This window comes from Argopecten irradians, chromosome 4, assembly GCF_041381155.1.
Source record: "Argopecten irradians isolate NY chromosome 4, Ai_NY, whole genome shotgun sequence".
Taxonomy (NCBI): Eukaryota; Metazoa; Mollusca; class Bivalvia; order Pectinida; family Pectinidae; genus Argopecten; species Argopecten irradians.
In genome coordinates, this window is record NC_091137.1 from 2,842,346 (window position 1) to 2,857,606 (window position 15,261).

A 15,261-nucleotide genomic window follows, 5' to 3' on the forward strand; every position below is an offset into this window, starting at 1 on the left:
GTATAGGGTAGGGCTGAGGTGAGTATGTGCTTGTATGGGGTAGGGCTGAGACATGTTAGTGTGTGCTTGTGTAGTGTTGGTTTGAGACAAGTGAGTGTGTGCTTTTATGGGGTAGGGCTGAGACATGTGAGTGTGCACTTGTATAGGGTAGGGCTGAGACAGTTCAGTGTGTGCTTGTGTGATTAATGGCTGGGACATGTGAGTTTGTGCTTGTATGGGATAGGGCTGAGATATATGATTGTGTGCTTGTATCAGGTAGGGCTCAGACATTTTAGTGTGTGCATCTATGGGGAAGGGTTGAGACATGCAAGTGTGCTTATGTAGTGTAGGGCTGAGACATGTGAGTGTGTGCTTGTATGGGGAAGGGCTGAGATAATTGAATGTGTGCTTGTATGGGGAAGGACTGAGACATGTGAGTGTGTGCTTGTATTGGGTAGAAGTAGGGCTGAGACATATGAGTAGGTGCTTGTATGGGGAAGGGCTGAGACATGTGAGTGTGTGCTTGTATGAGGTAGGGCTGTGACATGTGAGTATGTGCTTGTATGGGGTAGGTCTGAGACATGTGAGTGTGTGCTTGTATGGGGAAGGGCTGAGACATGTGAGTGTGTTCTTGTATGGGGTATGGCTGAGACATGTGAGTGTGTGCTTGTATCGGGTAGGTCTGAGACATTTGAGTTTGTACTTGTGTAGGGTTGGGCTAAGGTGAGTATGTGCTTGTATGGGGTAGGTGGGGCTGAGACATTTAAGTGTGTGCTTGTATGGGTTAGGAGTAGGTCTGAGAAATATGAGTGTGTTCTTGTATAGAGTAGGAGTAGGGCTGAGACATGTGAGTGTGTACTTGTATGGGTTAGGTCTGAGACATGTGAGTGTGTGCTTGTATGGGGTAGGGCTGAGACATGTGATTGTGTGCGGGTATGGGGTATGGCTGAGACATGTGAGTGTGTGCTTGTATGGGGTAGGGTTTAGACATGTGAGTATGTGCTTGTATGGGGTAGGGCTTAGGCATATGAGTGTAAACTTGTATAGGGTAGGGCTGAGGCATGTGATTGTGTGCATGTATGGGGTATGGCTGAGACATGTGAGTATGTGCTTGTATGGGGTAGGGCTGAGGCATATGAGTGTGAACTTGTATAGGGTAGGGCTGAGACATTTGAGTGTGTGCTTGTAAAGGGTAGGGGTTGGGCTGTGATATGTGAGTGTGTGATTGTATGGATAGGCCGAAGGTGAGTGCGTGTGTGAAGGCGACGGGGGTAGGTGTTGAAGTGAGTGTATCTTTGTAGAGGGGAGGGGTGAAGTGAGTGTATTGTTTGTAGGAGAAGGGGTATAGGGGGTGAAGTGAGTGTGTGTCTGTAGAGGGAGAAGTAGGTGGTGAATTAAGTATGTATCCATAGAAGGGAGGTGTTGGGGATTCATTGAGTATGTGTCCATAAAGGGGAGGGGTTGGGGTGAAGCGAGAGTGTTCCGTAGAGGGGAGGTGTTGGGATGAAGCGAGAGTGTGTCCGTAGACGGGAGGGGTCGGGGTGAAGTGAGAGTGTCTTCATAGAGGGGAGGGGTTAGGGTTGAAGTGAGTGTGTGTCCGTAGAGGGGCGAGGATGGAAATGCAGTGAGTATGTGTCCATAAAGGGAAGGGGTTGGGGGTGAGAAGTGAGTGTGTGTGTCCATAGAGGGGAGGGGTTGGGGGTTAAGTGAGTGTGTGTCCGTAGAGGGGTTGGGGGTTAGGGATACAGTGAGTATGTGTCCATAAAGGAGAGGGGTTGGGAGTGAAGTGAGTGTGTGTCCATAAAGGGAAGGGGTTGGGGGTGAAGTGAGTGTGTGTCCGTAGAAGGGAGGGATTGGGAGTAAAGTGAGAATGTGTCCGTAAAAGGGAGGGGTTGGGGGTGAAGTGAGTGTGTGTCCGTAGAAGGGAGTGATTGGGAGTGAAGTTAGAATGTGTCCGTAGAAGGGAGGGGTTTTGGTTGAAGTGAGTGTGTGTTCGTAGAAGGGAGGGATTGGGAGTGAAGTGAGTATGTGTCCTTAGAAGAGAGGGGTTGGGGGTGAAGTGAGTGTGTGTCCGTAGAAGGGAGGGGATTGGGAGTGAAGTGAGTATGTGTCCGTAGAAGGGAGGGGTTGAGGGTGAAGTGAGTATGTGTCCGTAGAAGGGAGCGGTTGGGGTGAAGCGAGTGTTTGTCCGTAGAATGGAGGGGTTGGGGTGAAGTGAGTGTGTGTCCGTAGAGGAGGGGAGGTGTTGGGGGTGAAGTGAGTGTGTGTCCATAGAGGGGAGGGTTGGAGGTTAATGAGTTGTGTGTCCGTAGAGGGGTTGGGGGTTTGGGATGCAAGTGAGTATGTGTCCATAAAGGGAGGGGTTGGGAGTGAAGTGAGTGTGTGTCCATAGAGGGGAGGAGTTGGAGGTTAAGTGAGTGTGTGTCCTAGAGGGGGGGGTTTGGGATGCAGTGAGTATGTGTCCATAAAGGGAGGGTTGGGGTGAGAATTTGTCTGTAAATGGAGGGGTTGGGGTGAAGTGAGTGTGTGTCCGTAGAAGGGAGGTGATTGGGAGTGAAGTTAGATGTGTCCGTAGAAGGGAGGGGTTGGTTGAAGTGAGTGTGTGTTCTAGAAGGGAGGGATTGGGAGTGAAGTGAGTATGTGTCCTTAGAAAGGGAGGGGTTGGGGGGTGAAGTGAGTGTGTGTCCGTAGAAGGGAGGGATTGGGAGTGAAGTGAGTATGTGTCCGTAGAAGGGAGGGGTTGAGGGTGAAGTGAGTATGTGTCCGTAGAAGGGAGCGGTTTGGGTGAAGCGAGTGTTTGTCCATAGAATGGAGGGGTTGGGGTGAAGTGAGTGTGTGTCCGTAGAGGGGAGGTGTTGGGGGTGAAGTGAGTGTGTGTGTCCATAGAGGGGAGGGGTTGGAGGTTAATTGAGTGTGTGTCCGTAGAGGGGTTGGGGGTTTGGGATGCAGTGAGTATGTGTCCATAAAGGGGAGGGGTTGGGAGTGAAGTGAGTGTGTGTCCATAGAGGGGAGGAGTTGGAGGTTAAGTGAGTGTGTGTCCATAGAGGGGTTTGGGGTTTGGGATGCAGTGAGTATGTGTCCATAAAGGGGAGGGGTTGGGGGTGAAGCGAATGTTTGTCCGTAGAATGGAGGGGTTGAGGGTGAAGTGAGTGTGTGTCCGTAGAGGGGAGGTGTTGGGGGTGAAGTGAGTGTGTGTCCATAGAGGGGAGGAGTTGGAGGTTAAGTGAGTGTGTGTCCATAGAGGGGTTGGGGGTTTGGGATGCAGTGAGTATGTGTCCATGAAGGGGAGGGGTTGGGAGTGAAGTGAGTGTGTGTCCGTAGAGGGGAGGGGTTGGGGTGAACTGAGTGTGTGTGTCCATAGAGGGGAGGGGTTGGAGGTTAAGTGAGTGTGTGTCCGTAGAGGGGTTGGGGGTTTGGGATGCAGTGAGTATGTGTCCATAAAGGGGAGGGGTTGGGAGTGAACTGAGTGTGTGTCCGTAGAGGGGAGGGGTTGGGGGTGAAGTGAGTGTGTGTCCGTAGAGAGGAGGGGTTGGGGTGAAGTGAGTGTGTGTCAACAGAGGGGAGGGGTTGGAAGTTAAATGAGTGTGTGTCCGTAGAGGGGTTGGGGGTTTGGGATGCAGTGAGTATGTGTCCATAAAGGGGAGGGGTTGGGAGTGAAATGAGTGTGTATCCGTAGAGGGGAGGGATTGGAGGTTAAGTGAGTGTGTGTCCATAGAGGGGAGGGGTTGGGGGTTAAGTGAGTGTGTGTCCATAGAGGGGTTGGGGGTTTGGGATGCAGTGAGTATGTGTCCATAAAGGGGAGGGGTTGGGAGTGAAGTGAGTGTGTGTCCATAGAGGGGAGGGGTTGGGGGTTAAGTGAGTGTGTGGCCATAGAGGGGTTGGGGGTTTGGGATACAGTGAGTATGTGTCCATAAAGGAGAGGGGTTGGGAGTGAAGTGAGTGTGTGTCCATAAAGGGAAGGGGTTGGGGGTGAAGTGAGTGTGTGTCCATAGAGGGGAGGGGTTTGGGTTGAAGTGAGTGTGTGTCCGTAGAAGGGAGGGATTGGGAGTAAAGTGAGAATGTGTCCGTAAAAGGGAGAGGTTGGGGGTGAAGTGAGTGTGTGTCCGTAGAAGGGAGGGATTGGGAGTGAAGTTAGTATGTGTCCGTAGAAGGGAGGGGTTTTGGTTGAAGTGAGTGTGTGTTCGTAGAAGGGAGGGATTGGGAGTGAAGTGAGTATGTGTCCTTAGAAGAGAGGGGTTGGGGGTGAAGTGAGTGTGTGTCCGTAGAAGGGAGGGATTGGGAGTGAAGTGAGTATGTGTCCGTAGAAGGGAGGGGTTGAGGGTGAAGTGAGTATGTGTCCGTAGAAGGGAGCGGTTGGGGTGAAGCGAGTGTTTGTCCGTAGAATGGAGGGGTTGAGGGTGAAGTGAGTGTGTGTCCGTAGAGGGGAGGTGTTGGGGGTGAAGTGAGTGTGTGTCCATAGAGGAGAGGGTTGGAGGTTAATTGAGTGTGTGTCCGTAGAGGGGTTGGGGGTTTGGGATGCAGTGAGTATGTGTCCATAAAGGGGAGGGGTTGGGTGTGAAGTGAGTGTGTGTCCATAGAGGGGAGGAGTTGGAGGTTAAGTGAGTGTGTGTCCATAGAGGGGTTTGGGGTTTGGGATGCAGTGAGTATGTGTCCATAAAGGGGAGGGGTTGGGGGTGAAGCGAATGTTTGTCCGTAGAATGGAGGGGTTGAGGGTGAAGTGAGTGTGTCCGTAGAGGGGAGGTGTTGGGGGTGAAGTGAGTGTGTGTCCATAGAGGGGAGGAGTTGGAGGTTAAGTGAGTGTGTGTCCATAGAGGGGTTGGGGGTTTGGGATGCAGTGAGTATGTGTCCATGAAGGGGAGGGGTTGGGAGTGAAGTGAGTGTGTGTCCGTAGAGGGGAGGGGTTGGGGTGAACTGAGTGTGTGTCCATAGAGGGGAGGGGTTGGAGGTTAAGTGAGTGTGTGTCCGTAGAGGGGTTGGGGGTTTGGGATGCAGTGAGTATGTGTCCATAAAGGGGAGGGGTTGGGAGTGAACTGAGTGTGTTTCCGTAGAGGGGAGGGGTTGGGGGTGAAGTGAGTGTGTGTCCGTAGAGAGGAGGGGTTGGGGTGAAGTGAGTGTGTGTCAATAGAGGGGAGGGGTTGGAAGTTAAATGAGTGTGTGTCCGTAGAGGGGTTGGGGGTTTGGGATGCAGTGAGTATGTGTCCATAAAGGGGAGGGGTTGGGAGTGAAATGAGTGTGTATCCGTAGAGGGGAGGGATTGGAGGTTAAGTGAGTGTGTGTCCATAGAGGGGAGGGGTTGGGGGTTAAGTGAGTGTGTGGCCATAGAGGGGTTGGGGGTTTGGGATGCAGTGAGTATGTGTCCATAAAGGTGAGGGGTTGGGAGTGAAGTGAGATGTGTCCGTAGAGAGGAGGGGTTGGGGGTGAAGTGAGTGTGTGTCCGTAGAGGGGAGGGGTTAGGGATGCAGTGAGTATGTGTCCATTAAGGGGAGGGGTTGGGAGTGAAGTGAGTGTGTGTCCGTAGAGGGGAGGGGTTGGAGGTTAAGTGAGTGTGTATCCATAGAGGGGAGGGGTTGGGGGTTAAGTGAGTGTGTGTCCATAGAGGGGTTGGGGGTTTGGGATGCAGTGAGTATGTGTCCATAAAGGGGAGGGGTTGGGAGTGAAGTGAGTGTGTGTCCATAGAGGGGAGGGGTTGGAGGTTAAGTGAGTGTGTGTCCATAGAGGGGTTGGGGGTTTGGGATGCAGTGAGTATGTGTCCATAAAGGGAAGGGGTTGGGGGTGAAGTGAGTGTGTGTCCATAGAGGGGAGGGGTTGGGGGTTAAGTGAGTGTGTGTCCGTAGAGGGGTTGGGGGTTTGGGATGCAGTGAGTATGTGTCCATAAAGGAGAGGGGTTGGGAGTGAAGTGAGTGTGTGTCCATAAAGGGAAGGGGTTGGGGGTGAAGTGAGTGTGTGTCCATAGAGGGGAGGGGTTTGGGTTGAAGTCAGTGTGTGTCCGTAGAAGGGAGGGATTGGGAGTAAAGTGAGAATGTGTCCGTAAAAGGGAGGGGTTGGGGGTGAAGTGAGTGTGTGTCCGTAGAAGGGAGGGATTGGGAGTGAAGTTAGTATGTGTCCGTAGAAGGGAGGGGTTTTGGTTGAAGTGAGTGTGTGTGGTCGTAGAAGGGAGGGACTGGGAGGGAAGTGAGTATGTGTCCTTAGAAGAGAGGGGTTGGGGTGAAGTGAGTGTGTGTCCGTAGAAGGGAGGGATTGGGAGTGAAGTGAGTGTGTGTTAATAGAGGGGAGGGGTTGGAAGTTAAATGAGTGTGTGTCCGTAGAGGGGTTGGGGGTTTGGGATGCAGTGAGTATGTGTCCATAAAGGGGAGGGGTTGGGAGTGAAGTGAGTGTGTGTCCATAGAGGGGAGGAGTTGGAGGTTAAGTGAGTGTGTGTCCATAGAGGGGTTTGGGGTTTGGGATGCAGTGAGTATGTGTCCATAAAGGGGAGGGGTTGGGGGTGAAGCGAGTGTTTGTCCGTAGAATGGAGGGGTTGAGGGTGAAGTGAGTGTGTGTCCGTAGAGGGGAGGTGTTGGGGGTGAAGTGAGTGTGTGTCCATAGAGGGGAGGAGTTGGAGGTTAAGTGAGTGTGTGTCCATAGAGGGGTTGGGGGTTTGGGATGCAGTGAGTATGTGTCCATGAAGGGGAGGGGTTGGGAGTGAAGTGAGTGTGTGTGTCCGTAGAGGGGAGGGGTTGGGGTGAAGTGAGTGTGTGTCCATAGAGGGGAGGGGTTGGAGGTTAAGTGAGTGTGTGTCCGTAGAGGGGTTGGGGGTTTGGGATGCAGTGAGTATGTGTCCATAAAGGGGAGGGGTTGGGAGTGAAGTGAGTGTGTGTCCGTAGAGGGGAGGGGTTGGGGGTGAAGTGAGTGTGTGTCCGTAGAGAGGAGGGGTTGGGGTGAAGTGAGTGTGTGTCAATAGAGGGGAGGGGTTGGAGGTTAAGTGAGTGTGTGTCCGTAGAGGGGTTGGGGGTTTGGGATGCAGTGAGTATGTGTCCATAAAGGGGAGGGGTTGGGAGTGAAGTGAGTGTGTGTCCGTAGAGGGGAGGGGTTGGGGTGAAGTGAGTGTGTATCCATAGAGGGGAGGGGTTGGAGGTTAAGTGAGTGTGTATCCGTAGAGGGGTTGGGGGTTTGGGATGCAGTGAATATGTGTCCATGAAGGGGAGGGGTTGGGAGTGAAGTGAGTGTGTGTCCGTAGAGGGGAGGGGTTGGTGTGAAGTGAATGTGTGTCCATAGAGGGGAGGGGTTGGAGGTTAAGTGAGTGTGTGTCCGTAGAGGGGTTGGGGATTTGGGATGCAGTGAGTATGTGTCCATGTTGGGTTGGGGTGAAGTGAGTGTGTCCATAGAGGGGAGGGGTTGTGAGTGAAGTGAGTGTGTATCCGTAGAGGGTAGGGATTGGAGGTTAAGTGAGTGTGTGTCCATAGAGGGGAGGGGTTGGGGGTGAAGCGAGTGTTTGTCCGTAGAATGGAGGAGTTGAGGGTGAAGTGAGTGTGTGTCCGTAGAGGGGAGGTGTTGGGGGTGAAGTGAGTGTGTGTCCATCAAGGGGAGGAGTTGGAGGGTTAAGTGAGTGTGTGTGTCCATAGAGGGGTTGGGGGTTTGGGATGCAGTGAGTATGTGTCCATGAAGGGGAGGAGTTGGGAATGAAGTGAGTGTGTGTGTCCGTAGAGGGGAGGGGTTGGGGTGAAGTGAGTGTGTGTCCATAGAGGGGATGGGTTGGAGGTTAAGTGAGTGTGTGTCCGTAGAGGGGTTGGGGGTTTGGGATGCAGTGAGTATGTGTCCATAAAGGGGAGGGGTTGGGAGTGAAGTGAGTGTGTGTCCGTAGAGGGGAGGGGTTGGGGGTGAAGTAAGTGTGTGTCCGTAGAGAGGAGGGGTTGGGGTGAAGTGAGTGTGTGTCAATAGAGGGGAGGGGTTGGAGGTTAAGTGAGTGTGTGTCCGTGGTGGGGTTGGGGGTTTGGGATGCAGTGAGTATGTGTCCATAAAGGGGAGGGGTTGGGAGTGAAGTGAATGTGTGTCCGTAGAGGGGTTGGGGGTTTGGGATGCAGTGAGTATGTGTCCATAAAGGGGAGGGGTTGGGAGTGAAGTGAGTGTGTGTCCGTAGAGGGGAGGGGTTGGGGGTGAAGTAAGTGTGTGTCCGTAGAGAGGAGGGGTTGGGGTGAAGTGAGTGTGTGTCAATAGAGGGGAGGGGTTGGAGGTTAAGTGAGTGTGTGTGCGTAGTTGGGTTGGGGGTTTGGAATGCAGTGAGTATGTGTCCATAAAGGGGAGGGGTTGGGAGTGAAGTGAATGTGTGTCCGTAGAGGGGTTGGGGTTTGGGATGCAGTGAGTATGTGTCCATAAAGGGGAGGGGTTGGGAATGAAGTGAGTGTGTGTCCATAGAGGGGAGGGGTTGGGGATGAAGTGAGTGTGTGTCCATAGAGGGGAGGGGTTGGAGGTTAAGTGAGTGTGTGGCCATAGAGGGTTGGGGGTTTGGTATGCAGTGAGTATGTGTCCATAAAGGGGAGTGGTTGGGAATGAAGTGAGTGTTTGTCCATAGAGGGGAGGGGTTGGGGGTGAAGTGAGTGTGTGTCCATAGAGGGGTTGGGGGTTTGGGATGCAGTGAGAATGTGTCCATAAAGGGGAGGGGTTGGGAGTGAAATGAGTGTGTATCCGTAAAGGGGAGGGATTGGAGGTTAAGTGAGTGTGTGTCCATAGAGGGGAGGGGTTGCGGGTTAAGTGAGTGTGTGGCCATAGAGGGGTTTGGGGTTTGGGATGCAGTGAGTATGTGTCCATAAAGGAGAGGGGTTGGGAGTGAAGTGAGTGTGTGTCCATAAAGGGAAGGGGTTGGGGGTGAAGTGAGTGTGTGTCCATAGAGGGGAGGGGTTTGGGTTTGAAGTGAGTGTGTGTCCGTAGAAGGGAGGGATTGGGAGTAAAGTGAGAATGTGTCCGTAAAAGGGAGGGGTTGGGGGTGAAGTGAGTGTGTGTCCGTAGAGGGGAGGGGTTGGAGGTTAAGTGAGTGTGTGTCAATTAAGGGGAGGGGTTGGAGGTTAAGTGAGTGTGTGTCCATAGAGGGGTTGGGGGTTTGGGATGCAGTGAGTATGTGTCCATAAAGGGGAGGGGTTGGGAGTGAAGTGAGTGTGTGTCCATAAAGGGGAGGGGTTGGAGGTTAAGTGAGTGTGTGTCCATAGAGGGGTTGGGGGTTTGGGATGCAGTGAGTATGTGTCCATAAAGGGGAGGGGTTGGGAGTGAAGTGAGTGTGTGTCCATAAAGGGAAGGGGTTGGGGGTGAAGTGAGTGTGTGTCCATAGAGGGGAGGGGTTTGGGTTGAAGTCAGTGTGCGTCCGTAGAAGGGAGGGATTGGGAGTAAAGTGAGAATGTGTCCGTAAAAGGGAGGGTTTGGGGGTGAAGTGAGTGTGTGTCCGTAGAGGGGAGGGGTTGGAGGTTAAGTGAGTGTGTGTCTGTAGAGGGGAGGGGTTGGAGGTTAAGTGAGTGTGTGTCCATAGAGGGGTTGGGGGTTTGGGATGCAGTGAGTATGTGTCCGTAGAGGGGAGGGGTTGGGGTGAAGTGAGTGTGTGTCCATAGAGGGGAGGGGTTGGAGGTTAGTGAGAGTGTGTCCATAGAGGGTCTGGGGGTTTGGGATGCAGTGAGTCTGTGTCCATAAAGGGGAGGGGTTGGGAGTGAAGTGAGTGTGTGTCCGTAGAGGGGAAGGGTTGGGGGTGAAGTGAGTGTGTATCCGTAGAGGGGAGGGGTTGGGGTGAAGTGAGTGTGTGTCCATAGAGGGGAGGGGTTGTGAGTGAAGTGAGTGTGTTTCCGTAGAGGGTAGGGATTGGAGGTTAAGTGAGTGTGTGTCCATAGAGGGGAGGGGTTGGGGGTTAAGTGAGTGTGTGTCCGTAGAGGGGAGGGATTGGGGTGAAGTGAGAGTTTGTCCGTAAAGGGGAGGGGTTGGGGTGAAGCCAGAGTGTCTTCATAGAGGGGGGGGGGGGTTGAGAGTGAAGTGAGAGTTTGTCCGTAGAGGGGAGGGGTTGAGGGTGAAATGAGTGTGTGTCCGTAGAAGGGAGGGATTGGGTGTGAAGTGAGTGTGTGTCCATAGAGGGGAGGGGTTGGGGGTTCAGTGAGTGTGTGTCCGTAGAGGGGAGGGGTTGGGGTTCAGTAAGTGTGTGTCCGTAGAGGGGAGGATTGGGGTAAAGTGAGAGTTTGTCCGTAAAGGGGAGGGGTTGGGGTGAAGCCAGAGTGTCTTCATAGAAGGGGGGGGGGTTGAGAGTGAAGTGAGAGTTTGTCCGTAGAGGGGAGGGGTTGAGGGTGAAATGAGTGTGTGTCCGTAAAGGGGAGGGACTGGGAGTGAAGTGAGTGTGTGTCCGTAGATGGGAGGGGTTTGGGGTGAAGTGAGTGTGTGTCCATAGAGGGGAGGGATTGGGGTGAAGTGAAAGTTTGTCCGTAGATGGGAGGGGTTGGGGTGAAGCGAGAGTGTCTTCATAGAGGGGAGGGGTTGGGGTGAAGCGAGAGATTGTCCGTAGAGGCGATAGGTTAAGGGGAAGTGAGTGTGTGTCCGTAGAGGGGAGGGGTTGGAGGTTAAGTGAGTGTGTGTCTGTAGAGGGGAGGGGTTGGGGGTTAAGTGAGTGTGTGTCCATAGAGGGGTTGGGGGTTTGGGATGCAGTGAGTGTGTGTCCATAAAAGGGAGGGGTTGGTAGTGAAGTGAGTGTGTGTCCGTAGAGGGGAGGGGTTGGGAGTGAAGTGAGTGTGTGTCCGTAGAAGGGAGGGGTTGAGAGTGAAGTGAGTATGTGTCCGTAGAGGGGAGAGGTTGAGGGTGAAGTGAGAGTGTCTTCATAGAGGGGGGAGGGGGTTAAGTGAGAGTGTGTCCGTATAGGTGGGGGGAGTGACATTGTGTTTGTAGGAGAAGGGGTATAGTAGGTGCAGTGAGTGTGTGTCCGTAGAGGGCAGGGGTTGGGGTGAAGTGAGTGTGTGTCCGTAGAGGGGGGATTGAGGGTGAAGTGAGAGTGTGTTTGTAGGAGAAGGGGTATAGGGGGTGATGTGAGTGTGTGTCCGTAGAGAGGGGGTCGAGGGTGATGTGTATGTGTGCTTATAGGAGAAGGGGTATAGGGGGTGAAGAAGTGGATGTGTACTTGTAGGAGAAGGGGTATAGGGGGTGAAGAAGTGGATGTGCACTTGTAGGAGAAGGGGTATAGGGGGTGAAGAAGTGGATGTGTACTTGTAGGAGAAGGGGTATAGGGGGTGAAGAAGTGGATGTGTGCTTGTAGGAGAAGGGGTATATAGGGGGTGAAGAAGTGGATGTGTACTTGTAGGAGAAGGGGTATAGGGGTTGAAGAAGTGGGTGTGTGTACTTGTAGGAGAAGGGGTATAGGGGGTGAAGAAGTGGATGTGTGTGCTTGTAGGAGAAGGTGTATAGGGGGTGAAGAAGTGGATGTGTACTTGTAGGAGAAGGGGTATAGGGGGTGAAGAAGTGGATGTGTGCTTGTAGGAGAAGGGGTATAGGGGGTGAAGAAGTGGATGTGTGCTTATAGGAGAAGGGGTATAGGGGGTGAAGAAGTGGATGTGTACTTGTAGGAGAAGGGGTATAGGGGGTGAAGAAGGGGCTTCGGCAACAGGACCAAAGCATATAACATTGGTCAGCCTCAGGAAGTGTGACGGTGGCTCAGGCGGGTCGACGACAGAGTCAGAGGGAGTTAGTCTTACGACCAAATGTGGGTATTGTCAACCTACGGTGGTACAGATGTGCCCGTACGAACAACCTTCTACGTGAGAAGGTGATGTGATTGGACACTCGAGAAGTGATGGTCTCGAGTTACACGCACATGTAACGTGCGTGTGGAGGAACCTAATCTGCGGTCTAGGATCGAGATATTATTCGCCTGTGGAGTTTGGGAGGCATGTGCAGAGACTCTTATTGGTGTAAAACTAATTGGAACTTTCAATGAATGTGAGCGAGTGTATTAGCGAGTGTGCGAGGACTTCGTTGTTTTTTGTAGAATTTGTAAATAATAATAATGTTCTATTAAATATTTGCTAGTGTTGTTCTCTTATCCACCAACCTAACTCGTCCGCTTGTCCGACGTTACAGGGGGTGAAGAAGTGGATGTGTGCTTGTAGGAGAAGGGGTAGTGACATAAAAGTCAAAAGTGAATGTATGTTATGTCTTACCTCATGTGGCGCGCACGTGACCACCTCGAGACAATCTAGGATATGTTCGGCCTTACGACAGTACATACATCGGTAATGATCGTGAATGCCTGAAACAAAACATGGCCGTTTTAAGAATACATTACACAATACGATAAGAAATACAACTTATTGTAACATATATATATATAGAAAACAGATAAGGCATTGATCTGTGTTCTATATATATATGTTATCAGTCAAAAAGTCCAATTAAACACTATTCAAACATTAGAACATGGATTATAATACGGGTACTTTATACACGATTTCCAAGCGACAGCTGATTTAGGACACAATTCTTAATAAACATTTAATTGTATGATACAGTAAATGTTTATTGTATAATTCGATCGGCTGTAATATTTTGTAAATGTGTTGTTACACAAAGCAAAAGAAAATGCATTTGTGGATATTATAAATAATAAAATAGGTCGAATTCAAGACACATGATATATCAAACAATTGCTTCTATAAAACGTCTAAATTTAGAATAAGACAACGGGACTCCAGGAGAGCAAGCGTTTCTGTCTTACCTGTATTGTTGCCATTTTGTGGTGTAGATACTGTTACAGCTTTCACACACTCGGTGAGTACGGACCAGCATAACAGAGTTAGCACTAGAAGGATGAATTATTATCTACAGTAGGAGCGACAGCATCATTTCCAATGGAAATAAGTATGGAATGTAAAACATTGTAATTCGACATTTAGGTAAACTGTGATCAGGCACAATAAGTGATGATCATCACAATAGACCTTGGGTAATTCCAGTGACTTCGTCCGGGTAATAATTTTTAATGTGTCTCTAGTGTATTATGAAATAAACACTCTTTAACTTTAAAAAGTAAAATCAGTGTTGGTATCAACAGTTCATTATTATCTCATCTCTACCATAAATGTATAGACATATTTTATCATGAATATGTTGACCGATCGAGCCATATCGTGGCCTAATTATTTTCAGACCATATCCAGAAGTTGGTGCGAAGCAGCAGACAGCTTATCCGAGTGAGGAGGACTAAGAGAAGAGAGATGTATCCCCGTATTACAATGTAATTAAGTGTAGTGACGTACCTACCAAAGGTAACCAGCCTCCCCGCCTCCGCGGTCGCGCACATGTCTTTGTTTTGTCACCCAGGTACGTATCAATCATAGTGTCAGGAACTGGTTCTTATCAACGATAACTGGCGTCCAAAGGAGACACAAGTGACGTATCACACACAACCCAGATAGGCAAAACTCGGTGACAACATGATATTATATTGTTAACACACAAAACCAAAACTTCTGTACGGAAATCTACCTTTTTAAACACCTTCCTGTTCGGGTGTTTTTTGATGTACTAAATAAGTGAGATTAACACTTTTTTGTATATCTTATTTTCCAAACGTTGGCTGCATAGAACCATAAAGTGTTATACATCATTGATTAGTATATCACCTGAATTTCATTTTTCCAAATATAGTTTTCACCTTTGACCTTTATAGTAGTAAAGGTCAAAGGTCAAAGATCGCCAAAATCACCTTTTTATTGAAAACAACTTCACCATTCTGCTTTTCTGGATCATTTAACGGGCGGAACAACAACACAAACTGTAAATTTGAAGATTCAATGTAAACTACATATAATTCTGAAGATAATCCTATGAGATAGCCCATTAATTACGATCAACAAAATTTTGGCAAAGAGATTATCTGTGTGACATTTGAAGAAAATAGCAGCTAAAATAGCAATATTGGCAGCAAAATCATGTATTGATTAAGTTAGTAGTTACACGTAACATAGTAAAACATTGAATTGATTAAGATATGAGTTACCTACGGTGATTGAAAAATCAAAGTAGTATAAAAATTAACATACATGTATATAATAGTAATATTATTATATATATGTACATCGGCAAGACACAAGGGAGGTAATTCATATTCTTGCACACTACTCATTGTTTTGGAGGAAACGTTTGCATTTACTCCCACTTTGTCATGAACTTGAAACATGAAAGATGATGTAACATCTTCGTCGTAAGACTTTGTTTCCATTCATATTACAGAGATATGTTTATTTTTACAAATCGATATAAAATGTATACAGTATGTACATGTATATATTAAAAGGGGAGATTACTTTTGGTATTAATTGAGAAGGGGAGATTACTTTTGGTATTAATTGAGAAGGGGAGATTACTTTTGGTATTAATTGAGAAGCAGAAGCAATAAAGATTTTGTTGTAAGAACATTTTAATCCCGTGGGAATGTTGGAGATCTATGGGTACGATCAATTGTTATGTATATATTTGCATGAGTATACACTTCAACATATATCACAAATCATCATTATCATAGCATTGCTGAATAGTATGTCGGCTTATCTCATACACGCTACTAGAGTGGATCCAGGAATGACGGTATTTACTGGGTTTTTTTAGCCCACCATCTGATGATATTCAAATCACCTTTAGTCCGTGCTCCGCCCGTCCTTCCTTCCGTCCGTCCATCAGTTAACAATTCTTGTTACCGCTATTTCTCAGAAAGATCTAAGGGATCTTCTTGTCAATTTTTATAAGTAGGTTCCCCTAGGGCCCTAGCTCAGCATATTGCATTTTGTAACCGAACAGTCAACAAGATGGCCGACCGGCCGCCATCTTGGATTTTGATAGTTACAGTTCGAAAAGCAGCGAAAAGATCCCTCTGCCATATGTCAGACATAGACTATTCTTTTGTGGACGGCAAGATCCCTCTAGGATCTCTTGTTTCTTTGTGGGAAAGGAAGACATGTGATTAAACAGTATCGACATTCTGATAACCAGTACCTACATATGTATATCGTTAGTTGACATCTTTGTGACCGACAGGTTTCTTATTATTGTGGTAAGAGCGAGATAATGCACGGGACCATCCGAACTCTTGCCGGATGCTCTACCAATTGAGCTGCTTGGTTGTCGGCTATCGATCCGATCCAGAACCTTTACATTAGTATTATCCCCTTCCTTTTCACTCATTGCCCCCAAAGATTCCACACACAAACCGTTTTTTTATATTCGCCTTATTAGATTCCGAGACACTTCAAACACTATCCTGATGCTCTACCAATTCAATTAAGCTATATATACATATATTTC

The 15,261-nt window shown here is 49.3% G+C and overlaps 1 protein-coding gene across 1 annotated transcript in view; it reads right to left on the reverse strand.

Annotated features, from left to right (window-relative positions):
- Positions 1–13,537, reverse strand: part of LOC138320371 (uncharacterized) — a 34,851-nt gene extending 21,314 nt beyond the window's left edge. The window contains exons 1-3 of the mRNA XM_069263291.1: positions 13,222–13,537; positions 12,677–12,760; positions 12,123–12,211 (exon numbers count right to left, since the gene is read on the reverse strand). Coding sequence (XP_069119392.1) covers positions 12,123–12,211; positions 12,677–12,760; positions 13,222–13,261 — 213 coding nt within the window. The 5' untranslated portion in view covers positions 13,262–13,537. The remainder of the gene's footprint in view (positions 1–12,122; positions 12,212–12,676; positions 12,761–13,221) is intronic.
- Between the last annotated feature and the right edge of the window lie 1,724 nt (positions 13,538–15,261).